This window comes from Panthera uncia (genome assembly GCF_023721935.1).
Source record: "Panthera uncia isolate 11264 chromosome B2 unlocalized genomic scaffold, Puncia_PCG_1.0 HiC_scaffold_24, whole genome shotgun sequence".
Taxonomy (NCBI): domain Eukaryota; kingdom Metazoa; phylum Chordata; class Mammalia; order Carnivora; family Felidae; genus Panthera; species Panthera uncia.
In genome coordinates this window covers 49,709,232-49,729,897 of record NW_026057580.1, presented here as the reverse complement: position 1 = coordinate 49,729,897, position 20,666 = coordinate 49,709,232, and the positions used below count along the sequence as shown (strand labels likewise).

General features: G+C 41.9%; 1 protein-coding gene across 1 annotated transcript in view; it reads left to right on the top strand.

The window, feature by feature from the left end:
- Positions 1-20,666, top strand: part of RRAGD (Ras related GTP binding D) — a 40,076-nt gene that overhangs the window by 3,252 nt on the left and 16,158 nt on the right. Inside the window, exons 2-4 of the mRNA XM_049652914.1 lie at positions 13,220-13,515; positions 18,717-18,916; positions 20,353-20,467. Of these exons, the coding sequence (XP_049508871.1) occupies positions 13,220-13,515; positions 18,717-18,916; positions 20,353-20,467 (611 nt within the window). The remainder of the gene's footprint in view (positions 1-13,219; positions 13,516-18,716; positions 18,917-20,352; positions 20,468-20,666) is intronic.

Below are 20,666 nucleotides of genomic sequence, written 5' to 3'. Positions count from 1 at the left end.
GAATAGCAGGAGTGTTATTGGGCACTTTAGTTCTGGTAAAGACAGATTTGGGCACCTCTCAACCTCCGTTTGAGAGTTGTTAATCAGAGATAAGGTGAGTCTCACCTTCAACCTCCAGGCTCCAGATAGAACTCTAGAGAATGGAAGCAATCAATAAGCCATTAAAAACAATTGCAGCAGAAATGATTTTTAGACACATGGAGTTTAAATCTTTAGTAAATTACTGTGCTTAAAACACTGCAATAACACGCGGCGCCTGGATGGCTCTGGCAGTTGAGGGTGCGTGTCCAACTCTTGATTTGGGCTCAGGTCATGATCTCACAGTGAGTTCGAGCCCTGACTCAGAGAATCCTTGGGATTTTCTCTCTGCCCCTGCCTTGCTCATTTTCTCTCTCTCTCAAAATAAATAAATAAACAAACAAAAAAAAAAACTGCAATAAGAAGGAAAGCAGTGAAAAGATCATATTTGATCAGAAAGTGAAATTGTTTCTTTCCCAAAGTCTCTCCCAATTTTTAAGGGAAAGACATTATATATACTTGGCTAAAACAGCTGCTCATCCACAGCCCAGCTACATGTGTGTGGTCTTATTTCCACAGCAGCCTGTGAAGTCTCTCCTAAGAGAGCAAGTGACAGTTTAGGTCGTTACTAGAGGCATGAAGAATCCACCGGTCAGCAGGTGATACTTGTAAATGCAGTGAAACCACCTGTTTGCATCTATTAATCATGAGTGTCAGCTTTTTTTTTTCTTTAAAGTAATTTAAAAGTTATTAGTGAATTCATCCTCTCACTGTTCCTTGAGTGTAAGTAGAGGTAGATAATTTTTCTCATGATAGTGAGACTGTGGCTCAGGGATGCCAGGACTTTTCTGCAGCCACATGAGCTACACCTGATCAAAGTTTAGGAGCGAGACAAGTTCGTGGATATGTAATCCCTTTCCTTGTAGTTCTGTCTTGTCCAAAAAGGGTTGGGTTGACCCCAGGCCTGGCTATGCCTAATCTCTTGGGTTTCCCTATAGCCCTGGAAATACAGAGATACAGAAGAATTGGAGTAGATGAAATACAGAATAGTTAATAGTGACCAAAGTCACACCTTAGACACGATGCTTGTCCGAATACATATATTTAGAGAGCATATTTTTAAAAGTATTTTTAAATTTTAATGTTTATTTTTTTAGAGAGAGAGAGAGTGCGTAAGCAAGGAAGGGGCAGAGAGACGGAGTCACAGAACCTGAAGCAGTCTATAGGACTCTGTGTTGTCAGCACAGAGCCCGACATTGGGCTCAAGCCCACAAACCTGTGAGATCGTGACCTGAGCTGAAGTCAGACGCTTAACCTACTGAGCCACCCAAGCACCCTATAGACGACATAGGTTTATATTAGATGATTTGTAAACATGTTGCAGTGATTCATAGAATCTTGATTCTATACTTTTTTCAGAAATCTCTCCCATTTTTATATCAGAACACATAAGGTAGTCTGATGGGGAAAAAAGAGGCAGAAACTAAGTTCTGGAGTTCTGGATAAGGGATGTAGCTCTGAGTTTGAAAGATAATCATGGTCAGTCCCAGGTGTCTCTCTGTTTACCCTCTGCTTCAGTCCGTCCCCTGACCCTCATAGCTGTGGTTGGTGACACAGATTCATTTCCTACCTACCACAGCCACTTCTTCTCTGCTCATTTTTCTTACTTTCTTCTCTACCTCCTTTATTCTTCCTTATCTTTTTTTCTTTTTCAAATCTTTTCTGTTCTTCCTCTCTGTGAAAGCCCTCAAGCTCTCTTGTAACTGGCTTTCCCTGGTTCTGCTGTGATACTCAAGACAAATGGGTTTTTCACTCCTGATCTAAATCATTCAAGATGCTGTCGACTTTCTCCTCTTGAGGACCTTCCGGGGAGACTCCTACTCAGTTTCTCAGTGTGTAAAGTAGAGGACCACAGAAAACCCACCTGGATCACTCTCAAAGTGATGGTAAAAAAAAAAAAAAAGTTCACAAGAACTTCTTGCAAAAGTGTTGGTAAATCAGAACACATCAGAAATGTTACTGAATATATATGTCAAGGAAAAACTTATGTATGGGATTATGTTTTCAGTGACCTGCCAGTGTGATGTGAGAGGATTTCATAAAGATTTGGTGTTCACACATAAATAAAAATTACCTTCAAAAATTTTCATGCCTGGGGCACCTGGGTGGCTCATCGGTTAAGCCTCTGATTCTTGGTTTCAGCCCAGGTCATGACCTCACAGTTTTGTGAGTTCCAAGCCCTGCGTCAGGCTCTGTTCTGACAGTGTGGAGCCTGCTTGGGATTCTCTCTCTCCCTCTCTATTTGCCCCTCCCCCACTCACTCTACCTCTGTCTCTCAAAAATAAACTTAAAAAATTAAAAAAAAATAAAGGTTAAAAAACAAAACAACCCCCCCCAAACTTTCATGCCTTTGAAAATATATGTTCTGTTTTCTGTTTGCATTTCATTCTCCTAAGTCTTAATCAAATGGACAATGAATCTTTATGATTTTTGTATATTCTCTTATTAGTGGTATTATTATCATTCATATATTTAATTTCCATGTGGGATGGAATTTCTCACTGAGCTCCAGGGTCCTTTTTTTTTTTTTTTTTTTTTTTTTTTTTTTTTTTTTAATTAAGTAGGTTCTACACCCAGCATGGTGCTTGAACTCATGCCCTAAGATTGAGCCATGCTCTACTGATTGAGCCAGCTAGGTACCCCTGAGCTCCCGGCTCTTGAATGTATAAATAGTTCCATTGATCAGAAATGTAAAGGACCACATATAGTGTTGCAAATAGAAACAAACCAGAGGCTTCTTCCTAAAACTGTTAGTATATAGAAACTTAAGCCTTTGTTGACCCCACAGAATACTAATAGCAAAGAAATTCTAACTTTCCCTGAAGGCTATGTGAGCCTTAATGTGGCCACATTCCACAAAAGACCCTCTCATTACCTAGGCTAGGGCTGGAGTAAAAAAAAAAAAAAAAAACAAAAACAAAAAGAAAAAAAAGAAAGAAAGGGGGGTGCACCTGTATGCACAGGCTGATAGAGACTTATAGATAAGGACTGGGGTCACACAGCTGGTACATGGCAGAGCTGGGACTTGAACCCCAGTTTGTCACTCTCCTTATACTTTTGTTTTTTTGAGAGAGAGCCTGCACGCAAGCACACCACACATTACAAGTAGGGGGCAGAGGTAAAGAGAGAGAATCCCAAGCAGGCTCCACACTCAGTGAGGAGCCCACACAGGGCTCGATTCCACAAAGGTCAGATCATGACCTGAGCCGAAACCAAGAGTTGGACTCTCAACCTGCTGAGCCACCCAAGCACCACCCCCCCGCCCCAGTATTTTTTAAACCATTTCACTTACCATCACTTTGCCACCATGTTATCCTCATTTTTCGTTAAATCTTTGTTTCACTTTCCCATTTTGGACCCGTTCAAAGGTTATCACCTGTTGGGGAACTTTCCTTAATTATAGTAGTTTTCAATTGTATAATACTTAAGAATTTATGAAGTACATTTCATATGATGTCTCGTTCTCTCCAAAGAGACCTCTTGAGGTTAAGGAGGCAAGGCCGATGTGTTAGAAGGGCATCAGGACTTTAGTTCCCATTTTCCTGATTTTTGGTTCCTTCTTTGTTGTGAACATTCCCAACCCACAGATGAGTCAAGTGTGGCTCCTAGATAGCCCTGTGCTCAAGGTGCGAGGCATCTGTCCCTTCCTGTGTATGTATCAGTCCTATTGGGTTTTGACAGGGATCTGTCAGTTATTGATGAGGTAATTAACCTGTCCAGTTACGTGGTGCCTCCCCATAATGCTGTTCCATGGATGGTGGGGTTTCCCTAGTATTTTTAGCAATCTAGTTACAAAGCCAGACTGTTTGGAAAATTTGGGTACTGACAGGACCCAGTACAAGATAGCTAAGTTATGTTCAGTGCCCCTGACCACAGTAGATAAACTACCGAGGCATAAAGTTCATACTCTTGATACTCGAGTGCTAATCTGGGCCAAAGTCAGATATGAAGTTTCCTTTTAAAGCGTCTGTTAATTTAGCTTCAAATCCTGTTTAGTGGCTCTGATTCATTTTTCCTAACCAACAAACATCTATTGAATGTTTATTGTAGTAAGTATTGAGGCCTCTGTTTTTACATCTGTAAAGGGGAAACATTATCACCTTGAGGATTAGAGGTGACACTGTTTTGAGCATGGTGGCCAAGGCTGAAACCTTTCAAAAATGCCCTCACCGAAGCCAACAGGATTAGAGGAAAATGAGCCATTGAGGCATGGGCTTGCATCAAATCTGCATTCCCACATCAAACCTGTCTGTGACCTCATGTGTTCCCACTCTTCCTCCTCTTGGGAGTTCCTGGATTCTTTCCTCACCTGAGCTGCAGGTGGACAGGCACCCCACACTCCGCAGCTTCAAATACCTGTTCATCCTCTTTCCCTTTACCATCTTTGTGAATGGGCCCTTGTTGGCTTGGTCTGCCAGGTTGGGAACTCGGGGCTTCTTTCTCCCTTGTCCTCTGCGTCCAGGGGATTACTAAATACTATTGAGTCAATTGGAATTTCTTACAGATTCGTTCCTTCTGACCGTTTACGTGGCCTGTGCCTAAGTTCTTTCATTTTTCATTTGTGTTCTAGAAATGTTGCAGTAGTTTTTACCTCAGTACCCGGGGTTCGTTGTCTTGCTGCTTCAAAGAATGAAGAGGTGGACACAAAATGAGCAGCAGGCAAAAGTTTATTAGAGTAGAAGATCGGAAAGGGAGAATAGTATGAAAGCTCTCTTTACAGAGAGGGGCCATTCAAAAGTGAATGCCTGCTACAGTAGGCAAAGGTGTTTGTTTTACAAGGTTCTGGTCAGCCCTCCCTTCCCCCTCAGTCCTTCCCAGGTCCTACCCTTACTGGATTGATATAGCTCTAGGTGCTGGGTTGTCCATTCCTGATTGGCTCGTTTTCATTGTATGAGGGGTGGGTCTACAGCCATGTTCCTTGTGGGTCCTACATTTTATGGTCTACTACTTATTTTTAGTTAGGTCTTTAGTCAAATTCCAGAGGGAAACTTAAGGGGGAGTAGGTGGTATCTGTTACATTCTTAAGAGGAACCTCATGCCTGAGGGGGTTTGCTGTGGTTAGGCAATACCAGCATTGTTCCAAAATAAGTGTTTTTCCCCACCCAGGAACCTCAGGTTCTAATCTTTCCTTGTCTGCCTACTGAATCCTATCTTTTCCTATTATAGAACAACCTAACTGCTGTCAGGGGAGGAAAAACTTATCCTCTTTTCTCTTAGGTTCTGAATTGGGAGCCTGCAAATTAAACTTTTGTCAGTTGACAAAAGATAGATTAACGAGAAAAACAGATTTAGTTATATACTAATGCATGAGAGTACACAGAAAATGCAATTTAAGAGGTGTTTAGAGGGGTGCCTGGCTAGTTCAGTTGGAAAAGCATGTGACTCTTGATCTGGGTGTGGAGATTACTTAAGTGAATAAATTAAAAAAAAAAAAAAAGAGAGGTGTTTAGAATTCCAGGCTTTATTACCATCTTAATAGAGGGTTGGGAGGAGCTGAGGGGCAGTTCTGTGAGAATGAATGACTTCTTGGAAGGGAGTTAGGGAAAGGGCATTTATGGGAAAGCAAATGACTTTTTGGAAAGATAATGGGCCCGCCGGAGAAAAGATGGGAGGTAGGGTTATTTGGGGATGGAGGAAGTTTTGGGGTGATGGTGGGGTGTCTGGAGCCGACAGCCAAGAAAGAATTCTTGAAGACGTCTTTGGTGCAAAAAGGTGATAAAGCATGGGGTCTGGGGACAGGACCCGTGGGCTGGAAGAGCTGCACTGCAAGCATGGAGGTGACCAATTTATGGAGTCGGGGAGATAAGGTCAAGAGGGAGTTTCTAAAGAGACTTTCACATGCTAAAGACTTACTGGAGGTCTAGCTATTGTCAAGCTAAGGTTGTTTTTCCTTTTAGCAAATCAGTAACCTGAAGACCACAGGGAGTTCCTGGACTTCAGGCTGTGATGGGATGGCCTTTTTTTGGTAAACTGGTGCAGACTCTTATCAGTTTAATCCTTTGTTTTTTGCCCTTTCTTGTTTTGGCGTAGCCGGAAGTGCCCAAGGAATATCATACATGTCCCACCTGGGGGGCGGCAGGGGTCGGGGGCGGACTGGTGCTGTTAGCCTGCATTGTGCCCTTAGCTTGCCCCACGCTCCTTCATCAGGGACCACATCTGTTTGGGTGTGGTGTCAACTTCTCTTCTGACTTGTCTCCTTCTTCACTGAGAGATTAGAGTTGTTTCAGGGAAGATTTGTGGCAATTGAGTTCTTTTGGGAGGCTCTGCTTTAGGCAAATAAGGGATTTCAGGGACTCCAAAAACTTTTCGCTCAATATAATTTTTATGCCACAGTGGCTTATTCCAAACCCCTTCACTGTCTCCACACTGACCCCGCCTAGGGAGTCTGTTTCTGGAATGAACTTCTTGAAGCGTAAATCTGATCATACTAGTCTCCCCTTAAAATCCTTAGTGATTTCCTCCTGGCTTTCAAGGTAAAATCTAAACTTCTCAGCATCTCATTGATGAGCTAGCAGAGTCTAGCAGTGGTTGACAAAATATTTTTGACCGGGATCCACAATAAAATGTATATATTGTGAACCTAACACCACATAAGTCTAAGTAAACCTAAAAGAGTTTCGCTAGCAGTGTGTACTCATATTATGCATGAGGTACTCTGGTATTTCCCAGCTTCTTCTATTTTCTTTGTTGCAGTTTTTGTTTGCTATGGAGATAACAGACTTCTGTATCAACTAACCTATTCAAAGATATTTATTGGACTCATGCCATATGCTTTGTAATTTGCCTGTGTATATATGGGACAATACATACAATATATACAGACAATAAACAGACAAGAAGACAAATGTACAAAGTAAAAAGATAGTTTTGTATGGCAGTAAGAAGACACAGGATTATCAGGAAGTGATGGGGCCTCATTCAGCTGAGAGGAGGTAAAATCGCTGCTGGGCTGAGTGGGAAGAAAGCTAAGGGAAGCCTGCCAGGCTGAGGGAGGAGCAAGTCCAACGGGGAGGTGAGGAGGAGGTGAGGAACCATAAGGCCAGTGTGGTTGCAGGATAGGGAATCAGTAAGGAAGATAAACCAGGCCCGGGATGAGAGGACAGCCCATGTAGGGCCTTTTGGGGGAAAGAAGGTGTTTGGATTTTATGTGAAATGCTGTGGGAAGCCATTGGACTCTGTGCAGCCCTTTCTTGCCTTTAAACTACATTCCTTAAACTCCAGGAAGGCCAGGATCTCTTCCTGGCATGACCTTTACCTCATTCATCACTTTTATGCCTCCTTTTCTTTAAGACTCAGATATTTCTCCAGGGAGCCCTCTCTCTGAGCCCGTAACACCTTAGATAGCAGTGCACTGTAACTGTCAGTTTTTCTTGTCTGTTTTCTCCTCAAATCACTAAGGAATGAATCATTTCTTTGTGTCTGCAGCCCTGGCTCAGCCCCATCTAACACACACTTGGCAGATGATCAGGGAACCTTTATGAAACTGAACAAACTGCCCTCTGGTAAATTTCACCTCCTCCGGGAACTTCCTGCACACCTGCTGACACTTTTAAAGAGTCCTCCCTGGGATTCCATCTCCAGTCCCAAATCCTGTGGTTCCTTTCTGATCTTTCTTTTTTAAATAAGTATTAGCCCTTTCATTGCAGCTCTCATCCTTCATTCTTCTCCACACTTTTATCTTTCTCACGATGTTCTTTTTTTTTTTTCCTTATTTATTTATTTAAGTAATTTCTGTACCCATGTGGGACTCGAACTCATGACTCCAAGATCAAGAGTCACATGCTCTACCAACTAACCAGTCAGGTGCCCCTCTCAGGATGTTCTTGAGCAAGTGGTGATGCACAGGGAAAGGTTAATGGAGACAGCCAGAGGTCTAGAAGGCCAGGAGGTTGGCTGCTGCATTTCCTAATGTGCACTCCTTGCTACCTCTCCCAGAGTGGGATGAGAGGCTCTGCAAACCCCCACAGGGTTTCAGAAGCAGAGATACTTGAGGGGAGGTGGGAGAGGATTAGGGGAGAGATTTTTTTTAAATACATACATGATCTGGAGGCCTGGGTGGCTGAGTTTGTTAAACATCCGACTCTCTTGATTTCAGCTTGCTCAGGTCATGATCTTGAGGTGCATGAGTTCAAGCCCTGAGTGGGGCTCTGCACTGACAGTGAGGACCCCGCTTGGGATTTTTTCCCTTCCTCTCTTGCCTCCCCTCCCTGACTTGTTTTCTCTCTGTCTCTCTCTCAAAATAAATTTTAAAAGACCTTAAAACATACACACACACATACGTATATATATATACATTATATATATATATATACGTATAAACATATATATATATACATATACGTATACATATATATTTACATGATCTGTATCAGACCCTAGAGGCCCATCACCCTTGAGAGCAATGGCAAATCAATTTTTTCTTTGTTTTCTAAAGTAACCTCTATGCCCAACGTGGGGCTTGAACTTATGACTCCAAGATCAAGAGTCACGTGCTCTACCAACTGAGCCAGACAGGTGACCCTAGAGGAGGGATTTTTGTCAGCAGTCCTCTGTGCTGTAAAAAGCCTCTCCTGATCAAGAGCAAAGTGTTTTTCACTGTGGTTCACATAACAAATACATTTATATTGTAAACTAGCACCACATATGTGTAAGTAAATTTAAAAGAGTTTTACTGGTCGTATGTGCTCTTACTATGCATGATGTACTCTGTTATTTCCTAATCTCTTCTGTTTTCTTTGTTGCAGTTTTTGTTGAATGCCATCTGATTGTTGGCTAAGGCCTAGGTGAAGATACCACATACCATCCCTATGAGCTTGGGCACCTTCCTTTTCCCAGAATCCTCAGGTGCAAACAGACTTGTACCTCCTCATTGGATGGGGGTGGAGGGAGTATAAAAGTTTGCAGAAAGGTCTAGCAAGGTACCTGACATGGCGTATATTTCTGTCCATATCAGCTAAATGTAAAATGCATCTGTATGGGTCTGAGGAGTCTCCACAGAGTTGATGGTACCCTTGCTGACCTGGCCTACCATTGCCCAACAGTTTACCGTTGGTGGCTCACGCTTGAATTGGCAGGAAAAAGGAAATATTTCTAACTGTGTGTGTATGTTGCAGTGGCATGTGTATCTCATTTCCCACCCTGTCCGTGTACGTAAACATGCATATACACCACCTCCTCTCTGCACAGTGGCCTCCGTCACCTCCCCACTCTCCCAGGAGGAGGAGGTCCATCCTCCAGGGCAACAGTGTGGATGATCATGCCGCATAGACACTTGCAGACCCTGCTGAAGATAAGTTAAAATCTAGACTGACATTCAGCAGTATAAATTGGGAAGAAACAAAGACGCTTACAGACACTTAGATATTTTTGTGTTTGTGCATAATTTGGTATGGAGTTTTGCTTTCTTTGGTTGGATTGAGTTTTGCACAGCAGGAAAGATTGGATAGACTTTTGGATGGGCCAGCCCTCAGTCTGAATGCTACTTGACCTTCCTAAGCCTGAAATTTGTTTAACTGTGAAGTGGAAATAATACTATGTATTCCTGAAGGAGTTAAATGGGATAAAGAGTGGAGAGTGCCTAGCACAGTACTTGGCATATGGTAGTTGCAGAGTTTTCAGCGCTTGCGTATTTTCCTGTTCTACAAAAGGCATTGTGCCTTTACCTGCATTTGGGCTCTGCTCTTCTTGGAGAGCATCCTTCCCCTCCATCCCCATCAACCCCATCCAAATCCTACACTGCTTTGTCTGCGTTCATAACCCCTATAATACACTGAGTACAACCCACTGCCTATGGGCATTTCTCTCCTACTCTTTGCATTGATCTAACACTAGCTGTTGGTGAGGTGATAATAGAGTAACTACAGCTCTTGAGGTTTCCATTTTTGTCCTTGAGAATACATTATTTTTTTTTTCCTTGGAGGCACCGGGGTGGCTCAGTCAGTTTTAAGCTTCCAACTCTTGATTTCAGCTCAGGTCATGATCTCACAGTTTGTGGGTTCAAGCCCCATGTCTGGCTCTGCATTTACAGTGTGGAGCCTGCTTAAGATTCTCTCGCTGTCTGGGGGCACCTCAGTAGCTCAGTCGGTTGAGTGTCTGACTTCAGCTCAGGTAATGATTTCGTGGCTTGTGACTTCAAGTCTCACATCAGGCTCTGTGCTGACAGCTCAAAGCCTGGATCCTGCTTCGGATTCTGTGACTCCCTCTCTCTCTGCCCCTCCCCTGCTTGCACTCTGTCTCTCTCTCTCTCTCAAAAGTAAATAAACATTAAAAAAATAATAATAAAAAGACAAAAACTTTATGACAACCACTTAAGAGAATGTGGAATTGAAATCACAACTTAAAGAATATTTAATATTTTGAAATATTTTTGTGTCTTCCATGACTCGCTATACATTAAACATTTTTTTTGAAACTAATTTTAATAATATATGTATATAAATGTGTTTCCTTTTTAAAATTAAAGCCAGGGGGGTGCCTTCCTGGCTAAGTTGGAAGAGCATATGACCCTTGATCTCAGGGTCATCAGTTTGAGCCCTATGTTGGGTATAGAGATTACTAAAAAATAAATAAATAAATTAGCCTAAAAATTTTTAAATGAAATCAAAGCCAAATCCCTTTGATGATTGCCCCCAAATCTTTCACTCATGCACTCTTTGTTTGCTGCACATCCTTCTGGATCCTTTTCTAATGCATTTTCACAAGTATTTATATTTTCTACGGGTTTGAGATGACTATTCCTGATGTCATTTTAACCTTTGCCTCATACTTCCCAGCACTCTATCCCTTTGTACTACGTTCTGAGAGGATTGGATGTTCTAGTTCACTACTGCCCTCTTAATCTGTTCTTATTCTGCTTTTCAATCCATATATCTAACCTCCCCCCTACAATTACATTTTTATTTCTAAGGTCTCTAAGGCCATATTTTCCATGGTTGCTCTTGTTCTGAAATTGTCTGTTCCTGTTTTGTGGATACCACCTTTTCTCTGAAGATTTTAATTATACCTGAAACTTTACTCTGACTCCTTTATGAACTCTGCTTCTTCAGATGTATGTTCAAGTGTATGTATGTTAGACATTTGAGGAAATGTCTGGAGAGAAGATAGTACTGCTTCTAGCTGTTGAATCCACACACTGTAGTGAGTTAGGGAAGATCAGAGTACTTGAAGGGTGGAAGTGTGGGTAGCCCCCCGTCTTTCTGGGCATCCTGAGCTCCTAGAGCACCTCCTCCCCTCTCCTACACAAGCTTCTATAGTCTGCTCCCACCTGGAAGTGTGCACTGGGTGGTAGGAGTAGTGCACAGAGTTCACCTACTGGCTTCTTCTCACTATGATTCTCCAAATAACAGCCCTGATGGTTGTCTTCATGTCCTTTCCGGTTTGGGCTTCCACCAGTTCTACCTTCTGCAGCAGAATCTTACTAATTCTGGTCAAGGGCTACAGGTTCCCTCTTCAGTCTGACCTTGGTGTTTCTTAGGGATTTCTCTGTAATCTCAACTTTGAGGGGTTTTGTTTGTTTGTTTGCTTCAAGCTCAGGTATCTATGTTTATTTGTTCATCCATTTATTTATGGTTTATACCTTTTCTGTTATTTTTAGGGATTCACTGAGGGAGGGGAAGACCATGACATGTTATCAGTCTGAAAATTTTAAAACTGGAAGCCCTGTTTTCTCTTTTAATTTATGCCCTGCTTTTACCAAGACTGACTTGTAATGACAGTACTGAGAGTGAGTAGCATATAATGACTGATGAAGAAGAGAGCTGGTGACTTTTTGGGTGCTTTACTTCTGCATTACTGCTTCTATAGTATATTATCAGCAGATTGTTGAATTGGGTCGAGCTGGACTGGAAAAGAATGTGTGGGTAGGGTGGGGGTGAAGTGTTACATAGAGTGGAATAGTGGCTGCGCACATCTGTACCTGCTTACTTTTTTTCAGTTCTTGTTTTACCTGAAACTTGTGTGTTTACCTAAACCTGCTGCAAATTAAAACATCAAAATATTATATATAGTAAATGAAATTCACTAAGACATTATCAAGTATTAATGTGTTCTAGATGATTGTTATCATTGTCTAGACAAGAGTTATCATTTCATGTGGTTATTGTTAGTTACAGTAAGAGAAAAAAGAATCACTTTCCAGTTACTATTGAATTAGATTGGGACCAGGGAGTGAGAAAGACATAAGAGGTGTTGTCAGAAGGAATATTGGACACGTTTTCATTTCTTTGAATATATTGCTAGGAGTGGAATTGGTAGGTCACGAGGTGACTCAGTGTTTAACCTTCTGAGAAACTGCCAAGCTGTTCAAAACACATCATTTTACATTCGTACCCGTACTGTATGAGGGTTCTAAATTAGCCCATAGCCTCATCAACACTTGTTACTGTTGATCTTTTTGATTATAACCATCCTAGTGGATGTGAAATGGCATCTTACTGTGGTTTTTATTAGTATTTCTCAGATCGCTAATGATGCGGGGGCCTCACTTCATGTGCTTTTTGGCCATTTTTGTGTCTTTGGAGAAATGTCCATTTAGGTACTTTGCCCATTTTTTTTTTTTTTAATTAGGTTGTCTTTACTGTTGAATTGTAAGAGTTCTTTATATATTCTGGATACTAGGCCCTTATCACATACATGATTTGCACGTTTTCTTCCATTCTATGGGTTGTCTTCACTTTCTTAACAGTGTCCTTTGAAACACCCATGTTTTAAATTTTGATAAAGTCCAAAATTCTCTATTTGATGCATAACTCAAATGCATAAGCATCCCTTTATGGCATAGAGACTCTGATGATCTAGGCAAGGAAGACATTGCTATGGAATGCTAAGGCTGGATTTTTTCCCTGCACAGTTTGCTCCAGGAAACCTCTACTCCTCACACTCCAGATTTGCTGGTTGTGATGAGGAATTGTACGGGTTTTCTGGCCCTCTGGAATGGTGTGACAGGTAGTGACACAGCATTCTTCAGTGTTCTGCACTTCCTAACAGGCCCTCCATGAGTGGAGTGAGGTAGTTAGCACTCACGGCGTTTGGAAGAGTAGCACTGTCAGTGAATCATAAATCCCATCTGAGGTGGAAGTGAAAGTCCTCTAATTAACCACTGTGACGGCGACTCACCCTCATTCTTGTTTTGTGGTTTCTCCAGTTCTGGACTTCAGCGATCCCTTCAGCACTGAGGTGAAGCCGAGAATCCTGCTCATGGGCCTGAGGAGAAGCGGCAAGTCATCTATTCAGAAAGTTGTCTTTCACAAAATGTCTCCCAACGAAACACTGTTCTTGGAGAGCACGAACAAGATCTGCAGGGAAGACGTTTCCAATAGCTCCTTTGTTAATTTTCAGATTTGGGACTTCCCAGGACAGATTGACTTTTTTGACCCTACATTTGACTATGAGATGATCTTCCGGGGAACAGGAGCGCTGATATTTGTCATAGACTCCCAGGTAAAGCTCAGTCTCAGGTACATGGAAGTGCAGCCCCGCCCCCCCCCCAGCCCCCCCAGTTCAAACCAGTTCCTTTGTGATGGTTTTGGTTTGGCGTTTCTAGCTGTCTGAGTTCTGAGTTCACAGCTTGGCTCCACTCAGCTTTCAGTGGGGGTGGGGGAGTTTGTAAAGGGGAAAAGGCTCCCTCTGTGCATTCCTAACCAGTGAGCAGTGAGCAATGTGAGTTGAGTTGAGTATGTCTCAGCGAATCACAGAAACCTCACAACCGGAGGGGACCACCATACGGGCCAAAGACAGCAAATACGTGTCCCCCGTGAAACTCTTGGCAGACATCCATAAAACTGCACAGGTTCTCTGCAACAAAAATATGTGTATAAGTCTACATCTGAAAATGTTTACTCTTAGCTAGGAAGGCAAAGTTCTAAGGGTGCAGTTTTGCTTCTGAATTAAATTATTGTAATTATTACTAGTACACAATTGATTGACAGTGTAACTGTTAGGTATTTTATAGGTAACTATTAAATATAAAAAGTAACATTTTGATGAGTATATCTCTTAAGATGCTGGATATTTCCCACTTAATTATTCATGCTTGAATAAGAATTTAGGATCAATTCTACTTTTGTTTGTGTAGATGTAAGCACTGAGAAACCTTGTTCACATAAATAAGTACATGGATTTGGTTGAGTTACAGCATTTGCTCAATTATTTAAACTCAAGTTATATCCTCTAAGCTGTCCTGTTTTCTACCACAAAGGATTGTTTTTAGTAGTTTACCAAGAGACATCCTGATTGGGCTTTCCTTTAACTTTGAAAGTAAAGACATGGGGACCCCTTGGCTGGTGAAGACCCTTGTTACCTAGGTATTAGTTATTCACTTTATCAGTATTCAAACTAGTCTTCTGAATTGTCTCTTTGGTACTCTGGGCCTTTCTCCTGTGAAGTAGGAGGCCAGCAGTTAAAGGGGAGGAGGGGGAAGGGAAGCAGCAGGACAGCAGGTGCATCTCAGGCATGCCAGTATTAGGAAAGAGTACAGGTAACAGAATTGGGACAATGACACTCTTCAAACTCTCCATGTCCAGGCTCTCTTAGAAAGTGTCCTGGAAGCATAGCTTAGCCTCAGGTTTGTTTTGGTTTGTTTGTTTTTTTTTATTTTCTTTTTTAATGTTTTTATTTATTTTTGAGAGAGAGAAGGTGAGAGAGAGCATGTGGGGGAGGGGCAGAGAGAGAGGGAGACACAGAATCAGAAACAGGCTCCAGGCTCAGAGCTGGCAGCACAGAGCCTGATGAAGGGCTTGAACTCATGAACCCCAAGATCATCACCTGAGCTGAAGTCAGACACTTAACAAACTGAGCCACCCAGGTACCCCCCAAGGGCCCTCTTTTGTAGCTGTGGGGGAATAAATGGCAGTAAGTCCTTCAAGAATGCACTAAACCAGCTCTAAGTTCAGGACATGCTATTTCCCTGAAACTGGACCAACAATCAGACAGGTGGGCTCAGCACACCTGCCCCTTCCAGGAATGCTGATGGTGTTAGGGAGGAAGGGATGTGGAAACTGTTAGTAACAATGGTTCTGAGAGCATGCTTGGAAAACCATTCTCTGAGAAGACTGCTCATGCCTGAGAGCATCATAAATTCATTCAGGGAACTAGGTGCCTGTTTAATATAATAATGAAATTTTCAGCTAAGCCTTTTAGTTCCAAGTGATTGCACTGTGTACTAACAGTGTAGCTGTAGGAGTGTGGCCATATGTTAGAAGGGGCTCTTTCTTTATTTTTCGGTGGGGGTGTGCAAGGGAGCGACTTTGCATTCTGGTGCCTGATCTGTGAACAACAGTGCCTCCCCTCCCATGGGCCCATCCGGAAATGCATGCTGTAGACACCTGCATCAGGTCCAGGGCCTGCTGTCAGTTACTGCTTTCCCGGCTGTCCCACTTGTGCTGACCTGTTTTCTGGCCCATCTGTGGCCTTGGCAGGAGCCCCTACCTTCCTGCTGAGGTCTGCCAGCACCATAAATTAGGGAGCTTGATCTTAGAAGAGCAGCTGGGTTGTGTGCACGCTGCTGGATGGAGGGCGAGCTCTTGGATGTGTCCCACTCATCTGTCTCTTCTAAGCTCCAGTTTTTCCCACTGCTGTTTCTGGACTTGCTGAACTAGGTAGCAGCAGTAGTAGCCGTACCCTTGGGGAAGTAGATTCCAGTCAGATGACTCATCTTTTCAAGACAGTAGCTTAGTAAGTACTCACTTCAATACCATGTTGTGCTTATGTAGCAATTTGCATTTATAGAATTCAAATGTCCAGTGCAACTCTATCCTAGGTGTTTGTGATATGGCTATAAGGTGGCTAAAATAGGTTCACTTGCCTGTTTTTAAATTGCAGCTGTAATTTGGTTTTATTTTTTACCTGAACATGAAAAATGGAACTTAAATTTGGGTTGGTAAATATGTGTTTTGTTTTCTTTTTTTCCTTTTCCTAGCTGTAGGGCAGAGAAAGGTGTAAGAATGTTTGAGAAATTGGTCCTTTTAGGTTCCACTTTTTAAAATGTAGGAAAAATATTGTTGAGAGCTGTCATTTACTAAAAAGAAGGAATAACTAGAGAAACTGTTTCAGAGTCTAATATATACTTTTCTATTGGAAGCAGACTGTAAAAGCCATGTTTTGGGGAATATTTATAGGATGTGGTTTCAAGCACTGAAAAGAAAAGCAAACTTCAAGGAGTCTTGGCAGCCTGAAGTCACTGCCTTTATTTCTAAGCAGGGCTCTTTTGGTCTGACGCCTCATATTTTTATTTTTTCCTTGTGAATCCCTCACAATGCCAGTATTGCCAGATAAAGATATCACCAAGGAGAACATGTGTCCTCACAGAACGTTGTAAAATAAATGAGAATGAAAACATCAAGAGTGATTTCCTGTGAGCTAAATGCATGACACTGCCGGCCCCCCAGGCAGAGCCCACAAAAGGTACCCCATCTCAGGGCCCCTGTTGGCCCCCTGAAGCCATTTCACATGTGCCTTGAGATCCACCATGGAATGTTGGCTTCATCTGCATTGGTGATTGTGACCTGCCTGTAATTCCTAGATATAATTTTTTTTAACTTTATTTATTCATTTTTGAGACAGAGACAGAGAGAGTGAGTGGGGGAGGGGCAGAGAGGGAGAGAGAGAATCCCAAGCAGGCTCCGCGCTGTCAGCACAGACCCTGATGTGGGGCTCGAACCCACAAACCATGAGATCATGACCTGAGCCAAAACCAAGAGCCAGACGCTTAACCAACTGAGCCACCCAGGCGCCCCCCCTAGATCTAATTTTGGAATAGAAACAAGGCAGTGTATTTTCCCCGAATTTTTATTTGTTGTAGAAGATAGTAACCAACACAGTGGGTAAAAATCATCCATAATCCCTCTGCCCTAATAAACCAAGTATGTTCTTCTTTTAAATGTTATTTTTAGTCCTTGTAGGTATGTGCCACTTCATCACTTAGTTGGTAATCAGATCATTTTATATGCCTGGCAGGCAAGTTACAGTAGCAATTTCTAATCTTTTGATGTGATACTCTCTTGACATTGGCTAGTTTTGCTCACCGACAAAGTCGCTTAACTGCTTGACTCCCCTCTTTAGTTAAAGACATAAACAAGAACAATTTTTGAGGTGTAATTTACATACAACAAAATGCATTCATTATGAGTGTACATACAATTCAGTGAGTTTGATGAATGTATATACCTTGTAACCACTTCACAGTCAAGATATGGAATATTTCCACCACCCAAAAAGGTTCCCTTGTGTCCTTTCTCAGACAGCCTCCCTCCACATTTCAAGATGACGTAAATGAATTCTGTATGGTGTTTAGAGATACATATGTATATAGTAACGTATAGAGAGATGACTGAGAATAAACACTAAACTCAGGATAGTGGCTACCTCTGGAGTGTGGGAGGTAGAGTGATGGCGTAGGCTGGGAGGATGGAGAGAGACACACGGGGCTTCAGTGTCTGTTTGATTTCTTTCTTTCTTTCTTTAAGTTTATATATTTAATCTGTATACCCATTGTGGGGCTTGAACTCATAATCTTGAGATCAAGAGTCACAAACTTGGGGTTCCTGGCTGGCTCACTTGGTAGAGCATGCAACTCTTGATCTCAGGGTTGTGAGTTTGAGCCCTGTGTTGGGTGTATAGCTTACTTAAAAAAAAAAAAAAAAGAGAGTCGCACACTCCTCCAGCCGAGCCAGCCAGGCACTCCTACTGTTTGATTTCTTAAACAGGGAGATGTGTATGCAGATGTTCATCATATTGTTACAAACGTGTCATTGGTAGGAAGGAGAAAAAAGTAGTATTGTGTTATTTGGGGTCATTACTCTAGATGAGAGGTCAGCAAACGGTTTCTGTAGAGGGCTAGATGGTAAATATTTCAGGCTTTGCAGGCTGTACCATTTCCAAGGAGTTTCCGTAGAAGAAAACCAGTCATCTCTAACAATGCAACACAAACGCAGCCATAGACAATATATATAAATGAGTGTGGCTGTGTCCCAGTAAAACTTTACTCGTAAACAACATGCAGTGGGCCCAGTTTGGCCCATGATTTGCTGACCTCTGGTCTAGACTAGTGGCTCCTAAACCTTTCCTCCTGGCTCCTTCCTTATCCTCCCAGCGACCCATATCATGTTTTCACCTTGAACTGTTCATCACAGTTCACCAAGGGACTAAAAAATTGGGAAAGAATAGTATCCCAGGGAAGGTCCTAGGTATGGAGTCGTTTTGAATTCATAAAACTTCAACTCTGATCTTAATGACTGTCATCAAGCTAAATCATAACTGCCTGTAGCAGTGTTTTTCCAGCCTTTCTTTTTCATCTCTTTGTTAATGAAACTTAAGTTTTCAAACTTGAATTCCATGAAACTAGTTTTTATTTGGGCTTTTGCAAAATATTTTGGGGGGTTGTACCCACACGATTTACAGATTAGGAGTGTGTATGAAAGAAAAAAAGGTAACTGAGATAAGGTGATGGATAGATTAATTAACTTGATTGGGGGGATCGTTTCATGACATATACGTATATCAAAGCATCACATTGTACACTTTAAATATATGGAGTGTTTACTTGTCAATCAAAGTTCAATAAAGCTGGGGGGAAAAAGAGTGTCTGTGGAAGGCAGCTTAGAAAGGTTTGGCCTCCCTTGACAGGAATGTGCCTTTGTTCCCAGGACGATTACATGGAAGCCTTGGCTAGGCTCCACCTCACCGTGACAAGGGCCTACAAAGTGAACACCGACATCAACTTTGAGGTGTTTATTCATAAAGTGGATGGTCTGTCAGATGACCACAAAATTGAAACCCAAAGAGATATTCACCAGAGGGCAAATGATGACCTTGCAGATGCTGGATTAGAAAAAATTCACCTCAGGTGAGAACAGAAATTTCTCAGCGATCACATTAATTGACAGAAGTTAGCAGGTGTGGAGTCCAAAGTCACAATGAATGATTTGGCATGGGCAGTAATTCACCTGTTTACCCTATTTTGTGTTATACACATTAGGACAGTATTTGGGAAAAGCAAACTTTGCATGTGTTAATTCTAATTTTTGGTGATTTTTTTTTTTTTGGTTTTTGTTTAAATGTTTATTTTTGGGAGAAAGAGCTTGTGTGTGCATGTGTGCACATGCAGAGGAGGGGCAAAGACAGAGGGAGAGAGAGAATCTGAAGCAGGCTCTATGCTATCAACACAGAGCCCAAGGTGGGGATCGAACCCACAAACTGTGAGATCATGACCTAAGTCAAAATCAAGAGTCAGAGGCTTAACCAACTGGGCCACTTATGTGCCCCTTTGTTTTGTTTTTGTTTTTAAAGTTTATTTATTTATTCGTTCATTCATGTATGTATTTATTTTAATTTATTTTTGAAAGACAGAGAGAGAGCGAGCAAGCATGAGCAGGGGAGGGGCAGAGAGAGAGGGAGACACAGAATCTGAAGTAGGCTCCAGGCTCCGAGCTCTCAGCACAGAGCCCGGCGCGGGGCTCAAACCAGCGAACTATGAGATCATGACCTGAGCCGAAGTCGGACACTTAACTGACTGAGCCATCCTGGCGCCCCCCACCCCCAACCTTTGTTTTTGTTTTTTAAGCAAATAGTCAAACCTAATGTTTTTCCCACATGTGAAAAACACTAGATAAAACTCAAGAACATAATCCAGGAAGTTAATCAATGCCGAACTTTACAGTTTGTGATGAATATGATAGTATCTATATGCACAAGTAAAAGAGAACTCTGAAAACACTTCAAATAGAAGTACAGAGGAAAACCATTTCTCTATTAGTTGTTTTTTAAGATTTTATTTTTAAGTAATTTCTATACCCAGTGTGGGGCTCAAACTTAAAACCCCAAGATCAAGAGTCACCTGGCCAGTCAGGCGCCCCTGTATTAATTTTTTATGGGGAGGTATATGCATCATTCAATTTGCAAATTGGAAAATGAAAAAATTAGATGCTTCAATACCAATAATGTAGCTGTTACTAACCTAACAGGTGTTTGTAAAGATGATCTGGTATGGAATCTTGGAGAACTAAGAAAGCTCATACGGGCACATACCACTGCATTTTTAAGCTTTCCAGTCCAGCCAGTCAGTAGAAAAATGGGTATAATTCTTGCTTTTTGGGAGTTGGGGAAGAATGCCTTGTTAAGACATGTTCACTTTTTTACCGAGTTCATATTGAATTCTACAGGGGGCTAGAATGTGTGTGTACGGACTTAGATACAGAGGGCTGGGTACTGGTGTCATGACATGGCCTCAGCCATCTGTTCCCTAGTCAAAAGGAAAACGTGATGAAATATTTTCTCTTTCAGCTTCTATTTGACCAGCATATATGATCACTCAATATTTGAAGCTTTTAGCAAAGTGGTTCAGAAACTGATTCCACAACTCCCCACCCTGGAGAATTTGCTAAACATCTTTATCTCAGTAAGTACATAATTATCATCCTTGTAGAATCATTTGCAGAATTTTAGACTAACATTGCAAACAGTCTTATTTTTGAAGTGAAAACAGTCTTATTTTTGCTTGCTCTCACAACATTGCAAGGTCACTGAAATATTACTTTGGAAGATTGCTACTACATAACTGTTTCATAGTCTTTAAAATTTAACTCCCCAAACGATTC